Source organism: Schistocerca cancellata, chromosome 11, assembly GCF_023864275.1.
Source record: "Schistocerca cancellata isolate TAMUIC-IGC-003103 chromosome 11, iqSchCanc2.1, whole genome shotgun sequence".
NCBI lineage: Eukaryota > Metazoa > Arthropoda > Insecta > Orthoptera > Acrididae > Schistocerca > Schistocerca cancellata.
The window spans coordinates 126,267,226-126,289,039 of record NC_064636.1 but is presented as its reverse complement, the minus strand read 5'-3'; the positions used below and the strand labels follow the sequence as shown (position 1 = coordinate 126,289,039).

The 21,814-nt window shown below is 41.2% G+C and overlaps 1 protein-coding gene across 1 annotated transcript in view; it reads right to left on the bottom strand.

Moving 5' to 3' along the window:
- Nucleotides 1–20,915, bottom strand: part of LOC126108328 (uncharacterized) — a 59,044-nt gene extending 38,129 nt beyond the window's left edge. Inside the window, exon 1 of the mRNA XM_049913545.1 lies at nt 20,840–20,915. Coding sequence (XP_049769502.1) covers nt 20,840–20,915 — 76 coding nt within the window. The remainder of the gene's footprint in view (nt 1–20,839) is intronic.
- Between the last annotated feature and the right edge of the window lie 899 nt (nt 20,916–21,814).

Sequence of the window (21,814 nt, the reverse complement as noted above, 5' to 3'; positions counted from 1 at the left end):
TCCTTTGAGCCGCATTTGGGCTGCTATTGCTAGCGCAGCAGGCCTCCACAAGTGGTATATGTTCAGGTACATTGTACCGTGACGTTTTCTTGTGCACATGGCCGACAACAACTCGGCGCACGCGCATGCACATACTAATTACCACCATCCCCCGCGGCCAAGCATGCAGTTTGAACGTCATAAAGCAAACCGTTCAGAATGGATGAGGATTTCATTTCATGTCGGTCAATAATTGCACCCTCAAACTTCCTGGTAGATTAAAACTGTGTGCCGGACCGAGACTCGAAATCGGGACCTTTGCCTATCGCGGGCAAGTGCTCTGTCGACTGAGCTACCCAACCACGACTCACGTCCCGTCCTATGGGCTTCAGTTCTGCCAGTACCTCGTCTCCTACCTTCCAAATTTCACCAGCACTCCTGCCAGGAAATTTCCTATCAGCCCACACACCACTGCAGAGTGAAAATTTCTGTCGGGAAACATGCCCCAGGCTGTGACTGAGTTACGTCTCCGCAATATCCTTTCTTCCAGGAGTGCTAGTCCTGCAAGATTCGCAGAAGAGCTTACGTGAAGTTGGGAGGGTAGGAGACCAGGTACTAGCAGAAGCCCAGAAGACGGGACGTGAGACCTGCTTGGGGGGCTCAGATGGTGAAGCACTTGCCCGCAAAAGGCAAAGGCCCCAAGTTCTTGTCTCAGTCCGGCACACAGTTTTAATCTGCCAGGAAGTTTCATATCAGCGCAGAGTGAAAATTTCAGTCTCGAAGTGTCACCCTGTATGAATAAGTTTCCTTCCTGATTTCGATCGTAACCATGTTGTTGTTGTTGTAACGGTCTTCAGTTCAGAGACTGGTTTGATACTGCTCTATCCTGTGTAAGCTCCTACATCTCAAAGTACCGACTGCAATCTACATCCTTCTGATTCTGTTTAATGTATTCATATCTTAGTCTCCCTCCAAGGTGCTCTCCAGTACTGAATTGGTGAGTCCTTGATGCCCCTAAACATGTCCTACCAACAGATGCCTTGTTCTAGTCAATTTGTGCCATAAATTTCTCTTCTCCCCAATTCCATTCAGCACCTCCTCATTAGTTACGTCTTATACCCATATAATCTTCAGCATTCTTCTGCAGCACCACATTTTGAAAGCTTCCATTCTCTTCTTGTCCAAACTACTAGTAGTCCATGTTTCACTTCCATACATGGCTACACTCCATACAAATACTTTCAGAAACGACTTCCTGACACTTACATCTATATGTGATGTTAACAAATTTCTCTTCTTTTGAAACGCTTTCCTTGTCATTTGCAGTCTACATTTTACATCCTCTCTACTTCCACAATCACCAGTTATTTTTCTCCCCAAATAGCAAAACTCATCTACTACTTTAAGTGTCTCGTTTGCTAATCTAATTCCCTCTGCCACAACTGATTTAATTCGACTACATCCCATTGTCGTAGTTTCACTTTTGTTGATGTTCATCTTTTGTCCGCCTTCTGTCTGTTCTACTCGACTGCTCTTCCAGGTCCTTTGCTGGCTCTGAGAGAATTCCAATGTCATCGGCCAAACCTCATAGCTTTTATATTTTCTTCGGATTTAAATTCCTACTCTGAACTTTTCTTTTGTTTTATTTACTGTTTGCTCAGTGTATAGATTGAATGACATTGGGGATAGGCTAAAACCCTGTCTCACTCCAATCTTAACCACTGTTTCCCTTTCATGCCCCTCGGCTGTTTCAACTGCCATCTGGTTTCTGCACACATTGTAAATAGCCTTTCACTCGCTGTATTTAACCCCTACCCCCTTCAGAATTTGAAATAGAGTATTCCAGTCAATATTGTCACAAGCTTTCTCTAAGTCTACAAATGATAGAAACGTAGGCTTGCCTTTCCTTTATAAACCAAATAACCGTAAACATATGCCAGTGTATTGCCCTTACATCTTGCACCTTGGACAAATACATGTTTTTCAGCTTTGGAAAGCAAGAGTCAATGATGAATGAAAAACAAGCGCAGTACTGTTATGTCGTCCGTCAGTCCCTCCAGATGGGGAACGCACACCACACAGCAGTACTCCAGAATAGAACGGAAAAGCCTGGTGTAAGCACTCTCTTTAGTAAAACTGTTGCACCTTCTAAGTGTTCTGCCAATGAATTGCAGTGTTTGGTTTGCTCTACCCACAACATATTCTATGTGATCGTTCCAATTTAGGTTATTTGTAATTGTAATCCCCAAATATTTAGTTAAATTTACTGTCTTCAGATTTGTGTGACTTATCGCGTAATCGAAATTTAGTGGATTTCTTTTAGTACACATGTGAATAACTTCACACTTTGCTTTATTTAGGGTCAATTGCCACTTTTCGCAGCAAACATATGTTATCGAAATCATTTTGCTGTTCGTTTTGGCCATCTGATGACTTAACAAGACGGTAAATGAGAGCATCATTTGCAAACAATCTGAGAGAGCTACTCAGATTGCTTCCTATGTCGTTAATATTCTTCAGGAAAAACGGAGGGAAAAATTTGGAAGTTTGTGGTAAGGTCTTATGGGACCAAACTGCTGAGGTCATCCGTCCCTAAGCTTACTCGCTATTCAATCTAACATAAACTAACTTACGCTGAGGGCGACACACAGACCAATGCCCGAGGAAGGACTCGAACCTCCGACGAGGGAGCCGCGCGGAGCGTGACAAGACGCCCTAAACCGCGCGGCTACCCGGCTCGGGAACTACAGATGGCCTATAACACTTCCTTGGGGAACGCAGGATATTGCTTCTGTTTTAATCGATGACTTTCCGTCTATTACTACAGACTGTGATCTTACTGAGGGGAAATAACGAACCCAGCAGCACAATTGAGGCTATTTTCCATAATCATGCAGTTTGGTTAGAAGATGCTTGTGAGGAACGGTGTCGAAAGTCTTCTGGAAATCTAAAGACATGGAATCAATTGGACATCCCCTGTAGATAGCACTCATTACTTCTTGAGTAGTTGTGTTTCGCAACAACGATGTTTTCTGCATCCGTGATGACTATGTGTCAATAAATCATTTTCTTCGAGGAAATTGATAATGTTCGAACACAGTATATGTTCCAAAACCTTACTACAAATCGACGTTAGTGACGTGGGCCTGTAATTTAGCGGATTACTCCTACTTCCATTTTTCCGTATTGGTGTGACTTGAGCAATTTTCCAGTCTTTAGGTACAGAACTTTCTGTGGGCGGGTGGTTGTTTATAATTCTTAAACATGGAGCTATAGCATCAACATAATCGGAAGGGATCCTGAGAGGGATACAACCTGGACTGGAGGCCTTACCTTTATTAAGTGATTTAACCTGCTTGCTAAACCGTGGATGTCTACTTCTATGTTTCTCATCTTGGCAGTTGTTCTTAATTGGAATTCAGGAGTATTTACTTTGTCTTCTTCGGTGAATTAGTTTTGGAAAACGTGTTTAATAATTCTGTTGTGGTGGCACTGTCATCAATGAGTTCACCGTTATCGGGCAGTGGAGTTATTGATTGCGTCTTGGCACAGGTGTGCTTTACGTATGACCTGTCGCTGTCCATTTTCACTGTCAACTGTCCTCAGTGCCAGTGATTGGCCACAGAGTCGCACTGCTGCAGGAGGAACACCTGTTTCTGGAGGTGAGCGGTGCGCCAAGTCTTAAGACAATGGAAAGGGGTTGCTTGGACAAAAAATGCACTCTCGTCTACCTCTCGCTAAAGCGTTACTAAAGGTGGCGTTTGGACATTTAAGCTGCTGATTCAGAACAGCTGACACCATGAACTTGCCTTTCACATATAGGCAGTATTGAAACTGGTATAGCTACAGTCGCAGGTTCGAATCCTGCCTCGGGCATGGATGTGTGTGATGTCTTTGGGTTAGTTAGGTTTAAGTAGTTCTAAGTTCTAGGGGACTGATGACCACAGATGTCAAGTCCCATAGTGCTCAGAGCCATTTGAACCATTTTGAAACAGGTATACAGAATCACTGCATACACATATACATATCTTTCGTGCATTGCCTGTTGGCTTTCCCTTTCACACATTTGTAACCACACAGAAAACGTTTATATTTGGTGTTCTGTCAAACATTTCGGTAGTTATGTCACTTTGTACGTACATCCACACTCGACATTCAGTGCTTACTCATTAAATGTTGTTGTCCTACGTCTCCCTGTGGCCGCCACGCCTACAGGAGAGCTGGCAAGCTGATCCCTGCAGAGGACAGAGAGCTGTACCTCACCGTGGTCGTCGTATTCCACGCCAAGACAACTTGGTGGCCAAGGAATCAGGGTTTAAAAGATGTTTTGCTCTAAATGCAAGTCCGTATGGAGACTACACACCCTGTTCCTCGATGCTCAAAAACTCGGCGATGCTTTCACAATTCTTCTCTTACTTTCGTTTCGGCTCCAGGCCATTGCTTCAGTATCTTTCTTTCGTCACTGTACATTATACTGTTGTGTGTATTTTGTTAATTCACTACGATTTGTCTATAATGTCTATTCTCACTTCAGAATAACGAAAGACGTCTCTCCTGTATGCATTTTACATCTGTTTGTTACCAGATTTTTCTGACACAAAAATTAAAGATTTCTGAGACACAAATTAAAGATTGATATGATTAACTTAAATTGTATAGGCACTTAAGTATTTAGCAACCATATATACATTTTTCAGTTTTTATATATCTTGTGTACTTCACCGTCGTAATTGTACGTAAAAATTGAGTACGCCTGTCACTAGACTTTCATTCTGCTTCTACGCATCCACCCTTCAATACTTTATCTGCAGCCCATAGAAAGGTACATTTTCAATTTCTTGCTTTTTCCGTATGTACTTGCAAATAATAACCGATCTAAAACGTACGACCACTAACAGCCATAATTATTAGTCTGCAAATGACGCAAGTACTGATATAATATTGTTTAGTACTCTGTTCTCACTCACCAATAGAAATATTTGCACTTATACCCACTACACCATGCATGTCTACATGCAGGAAGGTGTCCGATCTGTACGTATAACTAACTACACACACTAAGCATTTGAATGTTATACGCTGAAAGGTCTCTGTTGGATTCCTTTCACGTTAATTTCTTAAATCTGTTGTCATTTACAGCATACATTCCACTTAAAAATTTACTGTGGTGTTTCTGACTCTATCTGGGAGCAGACTGAGCAGTGGAACGTGTTACTTTTACACATAATCAAGAACGATCTGTCACACTACTACACTTTAAAACACAGTTTATATGTAATTCATGTCACACAGTCTCATACGGAACCTACGTCCGCTTTCTTTTATATACTGTATATGATAAGATACTGTCATCCCCCTTCCCTTCTGTGTGAAAGGATGAATGAGCAAATGTTTTTCTAGTTGCATGCTTGATGGTAGCAGACAAGCCTGTCTGCTAGAGAACAGTAGGGCCAACGTCAGAACAAGTAACTACGCTTTCTAAAAGCAAAGAGGTTTCTATTCTTAGTATGGTCCTGTCCGTCCCTTGTCATATTGGTATAGGAAGCTGCCTCTCAGGTCACTTCCGTTTTGTATCTGGAAGCACCCTTGGTCACCCAAGCTGACAACGTGAAGCATGTAGTGTAATCATCAAAGTAGCCCTCAGCTATTCTTTTCGGGAAGATTTCACAGAGAGTTAGTATGAATTTAGTACACCAGTGTGTGGTAATTTCATGATGGACAGGATTGCGCTACGAACATAACTTCTTTGGGTGAAAATTGAATCGGTTGGTTGTGGTTAATTTCCTCTTGCATATGTTTCAACGTTCTTCAGGTGTTATTTTATGAATGTTGTATGCAGTCTCCCAATCTTGGCTCCATATTTGATGTGTTCCGTAAGATTACAAACTCACATTTTCACAATCCTAAATAAGGCACCAGTTTAGTTATGAATCAAGTTTAATATGCTAAAATTTTAACGGAACAATGATCAATGTTAGAATAAATGTCCAAATATAAACTGATGTATTTCTTTTTATTTAAATTGTCTTTTTATATATATATCGCTGGTTATCGTAAGACGACTACTAAAATATTATAATTAATGTTAGTATGGTTGGGAATTTGGTAAGCTAGACTGGACACCTGTTGAGACAGTGGCTCAGTAATGCAAGGTTAACTTCCCCATATAGCTCACAGCTTTTAACCCGCTTTTATTGTCTTGAATATCAGCACCGCTTTCAGAACAAATTAATGCATCAACATTACAACACACTGAAGAACCAAAGAAATTTCGTGTAGGGCCCCGCGAGCACGCAGAAGTGCCGCAACACGACGTGGCATGGACTCGACTAATGTCTGAAGTAGTGCCGAGGGAACTGACACCATGAATCCTGCAGGGCTGTCCGGCTGTCCCTAAATCCGTAGGAGTACGAAGGGGTGGAGATTTCTTCTGAGCAGCACGTTACAAGGAATCTCACTTATGCTCAACAATGTTCATGTCTGTGGAGTATGGTGACCAGTGGAAGTGTCTAAACTGAGAAGAGTGTTCCTGGAGCCAGTCTGTAGCAGTTCTGGACGTGTGGGGTGTCGTATTGTCCTTGCGAAATTGCCCAAGTCCGTCGGAATGTACAATGGACACGAATGGATGCTGGTGATCAGACAGGAAACTTATGTACGTGTCACCGGGCAGAGTCGTGTCCAGACGTATTAGGGGTCCCATATCACTCCGACAGCACACGCGCCACACCATTAAAGCGCATCGACCAAGTTGAACAATCTCCTGCTGACATACAGGGTCCATGGATTCCGGAGGTTGTCTCCATACCTCCATCCACTCGATACAATTTGAAACTAGACTCGCCCAACCAGGCAATACGTTTAGAATCATCTACAGCCCAGGCGAGGCAAGAAGACTTTTGTCATGCTGTCATCAAGGGTACGCGAGTAGGCCTTCGGCTCCGAAATCCGTTATCAATGATTTTTTTCTTGACTGGTTTGCAGCCTGACTCTTGTTGATGGCCCAGAATTAAAATCTACAGCAATTTGCGGAAGGGCTGCACGTCTGTTACGTTGAACGAAATGGTTGTACAGGAAATTCTCCACTTCATCGCTGCCTCGGAGATGCTGTGTCCCACCGCAACTGCGCCGACCATAACACCACGTTGAAACCCACTTACGTCTTGATAACCTGCCATTGTAGCAGCATAACCGATCTAACAACTACCCCAGACACTTGTTGTCTTATACCGGCGTTGCCGACCGCAGCCCCGTGTTCTGCCTGTTTACATATCTCCGCATTTGAATACACAGGCCTATACCAGTTTCTTTGGCACTACGGTGTAGATGACTCGTCATAAATCTCACTGTATACACAGACATACACGTTCTTTGCCTATTGCCTGTTGACTTTTCATTTCATACATTTGTAACAACACGGGAAACATTTCCATGGTTATGTATGTTTGTACATATATTCAGACATAACTTACCAGGCTTAATCGTGAATTTTCTTGCCGTATGTCTTCCCGTGAAGGCATACGTACTTCTTTAAAAGCACTGTTCACAGTCAATTGTCTTCCTTTCGTAATTAGTGTTGGATATAAGCAGACAAATGCACTACTTTTATTTCAGCCATGTTAATTACTTAAGGTTCGATTTTCAAATTGTGCCGAGTACTGTGCATGCGTTGCATTGTCATTCAAATAAACGAAGTGTTTGTATGTAAGTTCTGTGTAGTGAAATATTTTTCGATACACAGTATTTTTTGTTTCTTCATTTGGCGCGGACACGAATAAATCAGAAGGTTTACAAACGTGTCATCAGGCACACATGTGGCATGTGGGAAGCATGTATTAGCCTAATTTAGTAATCACACTTGCAGCGAAAGTTCCTGTGCTTTGCTGCTGGTTTCTGAAAATGTGAGCCGCACCTGGAAACAACAAACGTTCCTACTCGAATGGCATATCTGCTGCAATCATTGGATTTTGAGGCATTAGTATATCTTATCTTGCAATGTCCGCATTTAACACTGTGGTTTCAATGATATTATCATATTTTTCTTGCAAAAAAAGTGATGCAATTGGAAAATCGTGGTGGCTTATGATTCGAAGAAGAATGATAGCCAAGCAAATTTCCAGCGCAAGGCATGACAAATGAAGTGAATTTCGGAATTTGGTTGAATTTTTAAGAGCTCATTCTGATTTATTGCAGTACCAGTGCATAGATATACAGTCGCTTCGCCCCATAGTTTTGGTTTATATGCATATGAATAGGTATGTTTAAGTATGTGTACTTCACGAACGAACTACTTCAAATGAACTGTTTTGGGAAAGGAACTGTTTGAAGTGGACTTTCTCTTAGTAAAATATAGTTCGTTTGCTTCTGGTTTCCCCTACATATTGGAAGTTAGAATCCGTATGAACGAATTTCTCCTCCCTTGAGAGTGAGTACAGCCGATTCCCAGGAAGTAAATGTCCTTCGTTCTGACCTCCTAGTGGTGGAATGTGCGGACTGCATCTGATTAGAAGACTGAAACCGTTCTGTCAGTTTGTAGTCTCATTCCGCCTTCCTCCTTCCATTTGCTGTCAACATAAGGCAAAAGTTTCTATGATGATTTGAGAGGAGCGAAGATAACTGTTAACTTTCTAGATTACTTAGCTTGTCATTTTTAGTTTTCTGCAGTTCTTATTTTCTGGAGGTCTGATTCTTTGAAGATATAAATGTCACATCAGCTCCTCGCACTTGGTTTAAACCAAATACATTTGAAGATTGTGGTTGCAGCAAGTTTTTTACACAAATATATTTTCTCACATTGTAGTATACCATACAGAATTTCGATATTTCGCATTAACAAAGCCGAAATTAAACTGTTCGCACAAAAATACGTCCGATCACAGACATGCTTACGACTCTCTCACTCTGCAGGAATAGCAATATTCCAAAAGGTTTACAATTTTGGTTAAAAAATGAATTCTTACTAGATTTATTTACATCATTAATTTCGATTATTGTTTCATAAATAAATCCAGAAATCAACAAAGAAAACGGTACAGGATTGCGTAATTAATTATAGAGATTTTAAGGGTGACAATAACTCGTAAATTCAAATGTTCGTAAAAAAAATTATTTTAACTATACATTCAGAAGTAGTAGTTATCGATTATGATATCTAAACTAAAATATTTTATAAAGTAATTCCATTTCATAAATTTTAGTTCGAAATAATACATGCTACGTCTGAAATTATATGAAAGTTTTCAGAAAGGTAGCTGAGATAATATTGACTGATCCAAGATTCCGAAAATAATACTGGTATCGACAAGTACTGTTATGGAAAAGTAGCGCTAGAGGAGGATGTCCCGTCACATGTCCTCTTACTTAAGTTCAGGCTCCAGTTCCGAACTGTGCGAACTGCGTCGGGTAGAAGAGAGAAGCCATTCCATTTGTAGGCTTAGTTCACCTCACCCTACAGTACCTGTATCTAAATATTTCCATCTCATGTTAAGAATTAATTTTTGCGAAATACTTAATAAGAGCGAGTTTTCCTGTTTCTAGATCTTGTCAGATAGAAAATTAGATTGCAGATAATCGCTTTTTCGAGAAGGAGAATAATTTCATTGTTAGTGCTTCCCACTTGCTGAGTTCCTAACTAAATATCTAGGTTAAAACTGAAAACGCAAAGTCCATTGTGCCAAAAAGACTGCATGTAAAATAATCATAGAAATATGCAGTCTGATTTGTTTTTAAAGGTCATTCAGTGTCATAGTCCGCCTCCATGACTGAGTGATAGTTCGGCTCGCATAGCCATGGCACGCGGATGACTGCTCGCGTCCCGCCCGTCGTGGAGAGCACGCGCGCGGTTTCTCTGTTTACTCCCCACCGCGGCTCCGTGCACTGCCCCCTGTTACGAGCGAGCCGTGGCGCACACTGAACGCCGGATGGCGACCAGGATCAGATTTCAAGTTGAATGTGCACGACTACGACCTTTCGAAAATGAGTTGTACGGGATGATCTTCGCCTGGACACACAGGTTGTAACTATCCATTCACTTTTCTATTACCGGCAACGTTGAAGGTGTCAATATGCCCACCGAAGAATTGTGTACCGAGATTGAGATCCACCGCGTGCCAAACGTCCAGTTTAAGGACCCTGACGGACATGGAGGGGCCTCCATTCAATTAAGGTCTATGAGCTCCAAATTGAGGTCCCACCACATATCGTCATGTCGTCTTCCAAGCCATATGGCAATGTACACAGTCACCAGGCCGACAGATGGAAAACCTTTGATACCTATCCTGTTCTCAACAGTGTCCGTCAACCGAAATTAGAATTAGTGAAACATGTGCCATTATTCCGAAAGCATCATAGTACAATAACTGCATTAATCAAAGTAACTAATGACATTAAGCATGCTATGGACAGACGTGAAGCTACCATCCTAACACTGCTTGCCTTTAGCAAGGCTTTTGATACTGTTGACTTTGATATATTACTAATTAAAATGAAACAGCTGAATATCTCAAACAACGCAATACACTGGTTCGACAGCTACCTCAAAAACATAAGTCAATGGGTCCGAGGAGTCATCATGGAAAAACGTGCGCTCTGGACTTCCCCAAGTCTCCGTTCTAGGTCCACTACTCATCTCACTGTACATTAATGATATTTCTTCCATGATTTACTCCTGCAACTACCATCTATATGCCGACGACATCCAACTGTACACAAGTGCAAACCCCAAGAACATTGCTCACGCAGTAGCGAGTATGAACGCAGATCTTTGGTCTTTTTCTCGATGGGCACAGAATCAAGGTCTGAAACTAAACCCCAAGAAATCTCAGGTCATTCTTCTATCTCATTAGAAGATAATCAGCTGGTACTTTCGCGAAACAGTTCCTCAAATACTCCTCAGTGTTACCCAACTACCCTATCTAAAAGCAGTAAAAGACCTTGGAATAATCTTGGATGAACACCTAAACTGGGAAGAACAAACTGTCTCAGCTTGCCGGGAATCGCTCTCCTCCCTACATGCAATCCAAAAATTTAGAAAAATATTTCCAACCCACGTTAAACAAAAATTGGTCCAAACACAAATCGTGCCTAATCTATACTACTGTGATGTAGTTCAACACGGCACAAATAGTGAAAATTCAAGATGCCTCGAGCTAGTGATGAATGCTTGCGTTAGATACGTATGCAATATACTGTTGTATGATCATATCAGTCCTTAATACTCCCAGCTAGATTGGATACGCCCACATAAGGTACGCGATCTCTGCACGATGTGCTTACTTCACCGATTTTTTAGTCACTGGTGCCCCTAATACTTATCTTCTCACATTAAACACCTATCGTTATTCCACAACCGCAATACCAGATAGGATACGTCTAGCATTTTGGCTGTACCCTTACATAACAAAATCTTTCTCCGTGTGATGCTCCATCTCAGCCATACGACTATGGAACGCGCTCCCCTGTGATCTGCATCTTATCCAGAACCATTCAACATTCAGGAGGGAACTCAAAACTTACATATTAGAGACGGTATAGCCACCATTGTTGTGCCCCTCTCATCTCTTTCTTTCTCCTCTCCATCATAGCTTCGAAGTTTACCATTTTATTTCTCTTCCTGTAACCTAGCTACCTCTTCTATATCTCTTTCGCCCCATTCTATCGTCTTATGTCTCTGCTCGATGTGAATAACTCCAAGCTGCAAGAAAATAACGAGAAAATTCCCAACTAGGGATAGGACTGACATTCATAAAAGAAAAATATGTTTACTTTCATATATATAGGCATTACTATTATTAGTATTCTTGATTGTTATAATTATTTTTTGATTGTTATAATTATCCTTGAACTACTGTTATAATCTCTATTTTTTCTTTAACATTAATACTGTATAACACGTGGTATGTCCATGATGTTCTGTACAAACTGAAATTGGTTCAATCTGAGTGCACCGGGTTAGGTGTGAGAGAGGGCCTGAAGGCCCCTTTCTTGCCAGCTAAAATAAATGCATAAGTAAATAAATATACCTGGTTATAGGAGAACGCAGGGCCATCGTCACATATGACATGCAGCCCCATACCTGTGCTTGTTGCAACTATGAAGGACATTCCGCAAAAACAACCCCTGGCTCTGGCTTGGAGAGACACCTCTCAACGACGCTGCCCACATTGCGACGTCCACTGTCCATCCTGTCATCGATGCTGTGGTCACTGCACGAACTGCAGATCTTCAGCACTACTCACATGATCCGTTACAAACGATGACTGCCATCGCAGAGACTGGTCTGGCACTTATCACGTCACTGGAACCGCAGCTGTTAACGGGAGGAGATACTCTCCTGCCTAGCACCGATGACAACAACACAGAAATGGCTGCTAGTATTGTACCGACTTCTGCCTTCCTTCTGTCAGTCATTGAGCCAATGGACAATTGCTGCCACAACTCTGAAAAGCATGTTTGCAATTGAAGCGCCAGAAATGGCACTGTGACCATTGGATGACTACCTTTAACAAATGGTGCCCGATGATGACCAAATGTCTGATGACGCCAAGTCCTCTAACACCTTGTCTCATGATTGCTTAATGTCATAGTGACACAGTCGAGCCAACCCTTTTTTCGTGCATCCCAGGTGGCATAACTCTTTTGGTACCGACTCCACTTGTATGCACAGCAGGTGACACAACATCTATAGTAATGAGCTTCTGGGAATATGAGGTAGAGGATGACAGCACACTACTGCCTTGTGCTACCGAATGGAGTGTCCAGATGGTGGTAAGGGGTAGAGCTACAACACAGTGACTGACAATGCTACAGATGCCACCTGGTATACCATGCACAGCCACTGACAGAGTGCCCGTAACGTTCCAGGTGGGCATGGGGACTGAATAATACAGGCCATGCTCAATGTCAGTAACATCAATGCGCGCCATAAATTGACGATGTTACAAGGCTCACAGAACACAGCAGGTGCAGACATAGCCCTCCTCCAGGAGATCTATGTCACGTATTTCGTCAGCTCTTTCAGATACACCACTCATGATTTCCATGCATCTGCCATTGGCTGTGGCATGACGTCCTTCTCTGTGAAGGCTTGATTGCCAAAGATTTCACTTTTCTCCTAGACAGAAGCGGCATGGCGCTCACTCTCCATGGCATCAGAACTGTAAACATCTACACCATCTCCCAAATACACACCATATGAAGCCCTCTCCACGAGTCATTAAAATGTAAATGTAGTGTGACTAGTGCCTCCGTCAGGTAGACCATTCGCCAGATGCAAGTCTTTCGACTTGACGCCACTTTGGCGACTTGCGGGTCGATAGGGATGATATGATGATGATGAGGACAACACAGCACCCAGTCCCTGAGAGGAGAAAATCTCCGACCCAGCTGGGAATCTAACCCAGGCCCTTAGTACCGACACTCTGTCGCGCTGACCACTCAGCTACCGGGGGCGAACTTTCGATTTGTTGACACGTGGAAATAAGTACATGGTGACAGGGAGGGTTTCACACACCATACCAGCAATTCCCATCCATATACACGTCATCTCTTTCTCAAGCCCAATTATTTGAGGAATATGAGCAGCTGAAATATGGTCCATTGGTTTTTCAGACCATGCAGCGTAGATAGGCACTTTCACCTCACGATACCCCTGGAAACTGAACGTATCTCTCCATTTGCCTGAATGCCGACAGCTCATGGAGGCAATATTGAAATCCGGCACCCTCTCTGCTTCCTTGAAGAGTGGAAGCATCAGTGTCTATTGATCCCTGATGCTCCAGAATTCTGACATGAAGATCTTCACTTGACTTTTTACACCACACCTGAGAAGGGTTGCCTGCTTTGTAGTCTCCTACAATCAGGCGTCTCTAGGAGGCTGTCACAACATCTGCACTGCCTTATGTCGGTACCGTAACATTACTGTGCTTAGACAGACACTGTGTCTGATGGGAATCTTCGCTTCCCTTGATTTCAGCTAGGCCTTGGAAAGGGTTCATCGCTCTTATCTGGCAGCAGTGAAGCCAAATATGGAATTCCCAGACAGCTGAGGTTCACATCTGGGATCCTATATGATGGTCGACTTATGCTGTCCATCCTGGTATAAGGATTGGTGTGGTAGATGTTCTTTCCAAAGTCCTGTGCGTTCTCGCCCTGGAACCGTTATTTTGCGGCCTCCATCAACTCCTCAGTGAGTCTGTGGGCGACTTGGTCCTTGTCCTGCGCAACAGAAACGATGTTCAAGCAGCACTGAAGTGGGTGGAGTACTAGGGAATTGCTTCAGGCAGTGTCATTAACAATTGCAAATCTCGCGCGTTGCCTATAGGACGTGGGCTGTCTGCTGAATGCATTACTCTGCTGCAGGTCCGTTACGTGATAACATGTCTAGGCATTGATTTTTACTGCCAACTTGGAGCGATTTGTCGCCCTTAACAATAGGCGCTTATTATGCTCGATCCAGGCAGAGCTCCTTTGCCATTGACTCTGAACCCAGCACATCTATAATGGACGCAGTATGCAAACGTTTGCCGTGCATCGCAAATCCTGCACATGGCCCAAACTTTTCACATCCCGCCGTCAACAGATAGACACGTGTTAGCCGAGCTGGCATGTTGTTTAAGGTCCGCTATGAGTCCCCCACACTCGTGAAGTGCAAAGGAGGCCTCAGCTTTTGTCATCTCCAACATCAAACAACGGCCCTCTTTAAATTCTTGGATGTAAAGATGTGGCAACGTATTTCGACTTGTCTGATTAGCCTATTGACTAGTCTCTGTCGTTGCCCCAGTGCCGCTGACAAAGGTCCCAACGTCCTTTTCCTGCTGGAACTATTTCTTTCATAAATACTACTACATCTGGACCCCGCTTCTCCCTCCACGTCTACCGACGGCCAAGGTAGTGTATGTCTCACTGCAATTGCAGCTTCTGCTGAATGTGATTGAGGGAAAACAGCCCCTTTTCTCGTGGAATGTTGTATGGAGGGAAGTGCAGGCCCAGACTATTGCGTCAGATGTCCAATCCACCTGATACACGATGGTTAATGGAAAGCAGATATTAAAGTCGCTTCTATGCAGGATACACCTCACAGCATCGCCATTACATACCACATGTGGCCTACAACGATATCTGTGAAGGCGAGGTGAATGATGTTTGGCCTTTGGTCGAGCAGATGTGGGCATTCATCTCACACATGACTCCTGACATCACTACAGTCCCAAAGCTTCTCTTCCCAGGCATTGACTGTTTCCTGTGGACTAAGACTCAACCAGGAGCTTGGATTAGCGGACATGCTGCCTACCACCTGTTTGGTGGTGGTCCCTCGATTTGTGGCAGTACCTTAATAACTGTCATTGTGCAGTTGTCAAGAATTCTAAGAACCAACAATATTTATCGAACATTCTCAAGGGTGCTTTCTGCTACCACCTTCGCAAATGGATCATACAAGCTAGGAACAGCGACGTACCTTCCATTCCTCCGTTTTACAGAATCTATCCCCTGAACAGATATTCATACACACTTGTGAAAAGATGTGCGTCAGTGAATTACTAACGCATCCCTACCACCCAGATTCTCTCCCGATAATGCTGAAGGCTATTGCCAGTCTTTGTGGGGAAGTGCTGGTGCAGCGAAGATGGCTTCAAAACACAATTAATAAAGATCTCCGTTGTATCCTCCTTTCCCCTTTGGTAAACGTTAATGGTGTCTTATTAACTGGGGCTACACATGAAGTTGAGGAGATCATTTTATTTTATTTTTTTTTTTTTTGGGGGGGGGGGGGCTTCATTTACGATAAGAGTGGCTGGCGATGGCATTAACTTCTTTTCCTTTGTGTGCCTAGGTATAGTCAAGAATGTTAGAAACATGGGAAAAAAAAGAGGTCAGTGAAGCATAGCTGACATTTTCTCCACTCAGGGACTGGGCGTTGCGTTGGCTTCAACATCATTTCATCCGAATCGACACACAGGCGCCGAGGTGACTTTACCTGAAAAACCTTGCACCAAATGGCTGGACTCCACACAAGCGAGGCTCCTGGTCTATCCACAAGCATCATCAATGTATTCAGTTTTGTAGGCAATGAAATTATTAAATTTTACATTCTAATTATTGCGGCGCGGAGTGGCCGCGAGGTTTAGACGCCATGTCACGGACTGCGTGGCCTGTCTCGCTGGAGGTTCGAGTCCTCCCTCGGGCATGATGTGTGTGTTGTACATGGCATAAGTTAGTTTAAGTAGTGTGTAAGTCTAGGGACCGATGACCTTAGTTTGGTCCCTTAGGAATTCACACCCAACTGAACACATTTTTCTAATTATTAGTTTGTGGGTTTTTATTACTGCTCTTGTATTTTGCTCATTTGAACTATTTCATCCAACTAATAAGAAGAAATACCTCTAAAGGAGTAGTTGTGTACAAAGAACTGCATCGCCCATCTCTCACAATTTTTGTAATTCTGTGGGATATTTTGAACAATTTTAGCATCATTTTGTATGTGATTGCTGTGGCTTTACGGAAGTTCGTTGCCAATGTGATGCTTTGTGTTGATTTATTGGTTGTCAATCTTCCATTCCAAATACAGAACAATTGTGTTGCATAACGTTCAGCAAATGCATCATGTAGCTGTTTCTCACTGATATTCGTCTCCAAAGTCAGTTTTGCACATGTTTATATAATACCGGTAATTTGGGAAGTGCTTTCACTTCATCAATGGCTTCTGAATGAGATACAGCTGAAAGAGCTTCGTCAAGAAGCAGCATGCAAGAAGCCGAGTGGGCCACCAAAGTGCTCTTCATTATCTCTCTACTCTGAGAGTATGATGAGCTCTTTTTTGCTCTGTAGTGCATTCGTCCCTCATAATGAACTGACGTGATTGGAGTTCTGTACACATTACAGTAGTTTTGTGGGTACTGGATAGAGATATCACAGTGATTGAACAGGCGACAGTAATTTAGTTGCTGAAAGCAATGCTTGGCCACTATCGAAAAGAGTTGCTGCAGTTCCAGATGATGTAGCTGCAAGGGTACTACTTTATTCCCACCATATGTTTTCTAAATAAATGAAACGGACAACGTTCTGATTTTGCCTCCTGGGGCATGTAGTATATACTATCAACGACATTGACTTGTAATTGTACGCATGGTTATGTTATAGCCTATATGTTGTTCTGGAACCAATCCCAGAAGATTCGTTTGAACAGATGTGCCCAATTAGTCAACGTCATAGAGTATTTCCCACTGCTTATTGTGAACGAAAACGTTGTTTGAGGCTTGATTCGGGGCAGCCATTCTCAATAGTTTGTTAGGGACTGATAAGCGTATGCCGTCCATCAGAACCAGTACCTCATTATAGAGGTTTGGCGCGGATCGAATGTTTGGATTTTGATTATTAGAATGTTAACCCTTAACTGGAAGCGATAGTTTAACGAACATAACTATAATCGCTGGTCCAGATGGACCCTTGAATAAAAATTCAATACAATCCCAATAAAATATATAATTCATATGTAAATGCATAATGATTGTATTAAAATAAATTTTATTTCAAATATAAATAAACTTTTATCGAGTAAAAATTTTACTTTGTGTTATTTGTTTAACTTTAAATCCTATGTTTCATATTTTACAAGAAATTTTAGTATATTACTTTGGATTGCTACAGGATTGCTTACATCAAAAAACCTAGATATTCTATGGGGTTCTCATAACCTCCGCTTAACATAAATAACGACTCTACATGCCACCAGTCATAAATAAAAATAATGAAAACGAAACATGGAGGTGTCCAAATGTTATCTATATCAGTACCTGAACAAAGAACAGCACTTGGTAAACAACACTGCTTTTCCTGCATGCCGTTTACAGATGAATTTAAAACAAGTGTCGCATTTTTGTGATTGTTTGCTGTCAGTTTTAGGACCACATAAATAACATTTTCCTCTTTTTCGTGGTCCATATTGATTACAAGGTGAATTTTCTGGTCATTGGTCATTTTGTGGCTCATCAAGTGCCCCTAGGAAATTAGCTATCCTGCTCTCAAATCTACTGAACATGAATAATCTTTATTTCTGTGATAAAGGGCCTCATCAAATTTAGTCCAATTTATTTTATGTAATGATTACTTTTCATACGCTTTACACCATTTGATGCCTTCCATAATACGAATCCACTTTCAATTGTAATATTCAATGTTCTTCTAGGACTGAATAATTGGCGAACTTATGATCTCATGTATCAACACCACCTTTCATTCTCCTGTAAAATTCAGTTATCTCAGGTTTTCCACTATTTTCATTGACTGAATTCTCATGGTGCACTGATGAGATCACCACTGCGCTTCGATCCTTTTTCTGGACATAAGATGTCAACGCATTATACTTCATGAAACCAAATAACGTAGATCCTACTACCCGTTGTTTACTGGATAAAAATTCTGGTGGTATTTCCCTTTTAATTTTGTTCATCGTTCCAATGAAAGTCAAACCATTTTCAATCAGTTTGTCAACAAGCTCCACAGGAGAAAACCCATTGTCGGCAGTTATATTTCTATTTGTTCCAAATAAAGGTTCTGCAAGCTGCAGTACATTCTGTATTGGAAAGGAAAGTTGGCTTGCTTTATAAGTAATTGCTTTGCCTGTATAGATAAAAGCATTGTATAGGCTGTGTGTTTTAGCGTCGCAAAGGCACTTAATCTTGCTGCCATATTTAGCAGTCTTCGAGTTCATATAAAGCTTGAAAAAACATTTCCCACTAAAAGGGCGAAACAGTTCATCAACTGTCAAATATTCTGAGTAGCTATTATTTTTTTTTTTTTTTTGACACTTCAGAATGAAATCTCCAAATATTTCTGAGTGAGAGTAGCGCGTTCATTAGCTCTTCTTTCTTCCCAGAAATTCACATATTGAACTCTCAAAGCAGATAACAGGAACATAAGTCTCTTTACTGACATCGTTATTCTCAATTTATCTTGGCTTGTTACATCAGTTGCCCATAAACTCTGTATGTCTTCATGGCCAGATTTCAATACACTTGATAATAGTAACAAATTAAATGATGCTTTCATTTCCGTAATACTGACATGGTTAGTGTAAGTTGCAATATTTTAACACTTTTCTGAATATTCTGTTATTTTGTGATTAGTGTGAGTGCAAATATGTGCGATTATTTCATCTGATATCAGCAAATGCCGTGACTGAGTTGGTGACATGCTCCGTTTTTGACGAACTGTATCGATGAGACGAGGCAGGTGAGTGATGATGGTGTGGCTTCTGAGTCTGGACCTGGCTGGTGGATGAGTAGACCGCTTTAATCGATTTTTACCTCAAAAATATGAACTACTTGAGGGCCAACTAATTCTCTCTACTAAACCACCAGACGATGGATTACTTGAATCAGAACCAATTTCTTGTTGTGTACGTTCATCGTCACTTATGTCGTCATCACTTATGTTCTCTTAATCGGAAGGTTCAAAATCGCTTAAAGATTCTGTATCTGAATAATTTTCGTCTAATAACAGTTCACAGATTTCTTTTTCAGTGGTACTGTGCTGCATTCTGGGAATAAAGTGCCTGAAACCCACAAAATAATTCAATATAGACTGACTAAAAGAAGCCCTTAACTGGAATCGTGAGTCACATTGGACTTTCAGTAAATATCAAGTAGCGAGCTCCCTGTCCCTGGTCAACTTCACAATGTACTGAGACAGGAACGTACGTACAGCTTTTGCATGGACGGGGGGGGGGGGGTGTAAGACTACTATCATTTAAGAAGCTAAACCTGTCTTCGCCCCACCACATAAAAAGATTTTGCTGTTAACGCCAATAGTCAATCAAGTATAAATTTAAAAACCTACAAATACGTTATCATCTATATTACATGCGGGTATAACTGTAGAGAAACATTACTTGATGCAAGCGTCTTTAAATAAAACATATGTACTGTAGCTGTTGAGGTATTTATTTATTAAAAAGCAACTAATTCTAAGCTAACATTGGAGGTAATTATATGTTTTGGATATCATTGTTAATCATTTATATTAAGCGATAATATTATTACATTAGTCTTTGTATTTAATCTGTGACACTTTGGCATTTTGTTGTAACTTCAGGTCGTAAGTTAATTTAAAAATAAACATTAATTACTTTAATTTAAAGTATTATATTTAGACTTTTACGTCTTGCTGATAACTTACTAATAATTTCTTCACAATCTAGTTGCACCGCCAGGGGTGCAAAATTGTTTTATTCGCCACTGTTTGTCACATTTACTTTTCAGCCAATGAACAGTCCACCATTTTTGCTGGCAAAAAAGCTACTTCAACATGGACAAAGTTGCAACTATTATTAATTATTAAACTTCATAAAATTATATCACACTGTACAGTCTCAGTGATCGTAGTTTCAAGATTAGGTACCACAAAAAGAGAGCTCCAAAACAATCACACGCTTTGTATGTTTATATTGTTCATGGAAAACTTATTTTAGGAAAATTATAAGAAACTTTCAATAAGTGATTGAATAATTTCTTAACTTGAGATTTACTCTGCCAATACATGTGTCTGTAACCACATGAAATTTCATTAAGATGACACTAACACGTTTCAAGAGTTTTGAAGTGAGTAGTTTCTAGGGAAAACGCCCATAATGTAGGCAATTGTTACTATAAATATAAGTAGAAAATAGTTATTAAACATTATAACTAAATTCTCTCATATAATAGCCTAACGCAGAATTGAACTAGAGAAAATTGGTATAACGAATTTTGCGATAGGTCCATTTGCTCACTTGTAATGAAAAGTTAAACTAGATGGTTATTCTTAATTTTTGCAAAACTGTGGCTGAAAATCATATAACCCTTTTTATAATGGTAAATTGGAGACTCACCCTTCCTTGTTTCTTCCTCAGTTTTCCAGGATGGGCCCGCTTCTTCATGCTGAGATTCCGCATCACGTGGTGACATTCCACTATCTTTCGAAACAAGTGCATCAGAATTCTGTGTCTCTTTTTTAGAAAATAAACCAGGAGGGATTTCTGTCTTGTCCGTTTCATTGTTTTTTCTTTTTTTAACGCGACTCTTTTAACAACTAAACACACGCACGCACTGTTTAAGCTGGCTTAACACACTACGCCCGAAACTTCGTCACTCTAATTGTGACTGCCCAAGGGGAAGCTACAGAACACACGGGATTGATTCCGTTCAATGTTGCCAGCCAAAAATAAGTTAATTCCGCTATGAGCACATCCAAATTCCACTACTGTTTCAAATGTAATTTATGATATACTCTACATAATTCCTGACGATATACAGGCTAAATAAATAATTTAAGCTATAAACAAACATATTCCATATCTTTCCAGCTGGGGCATTTAACGATCAGCGACAGCTAGGACGGCAGTGTCCAGTGATGGACCTGAATATCGTGCTTCATTCAAATAGTTGCTGTTAACATAGTAATTGTAGTTTGATCCGACAGGTAATTTTCCTTTTTATATGGAATCTGAACTGACTAAGGCGTAACGAGTTAATTTATAAGGTTTTTTTTTAGCATTGTGTGTGTGAAACGTTTCAATGTTTATTAAAATCACAGTGAAATTTATGAATTTGTTGATGCAGCAATATTTTGATCACCTTCATTTCTCAGATAATAATTGATACGTTTTTCAAACTTACGGGAATGTCCCTCCGTAATGTACGATCCCATTTATAATGACAATCCGATAAACCATGGCAATGGCTATAAACGAAGTTGATACGGCAACGGTTACCAACGTAACAACTACAGGGAAACAAAACATTGAAGGCTACCAAAATGGGTCGCAAAATCGGAACAGTTCTCAGCAGCAGGACCAAGTCATGCA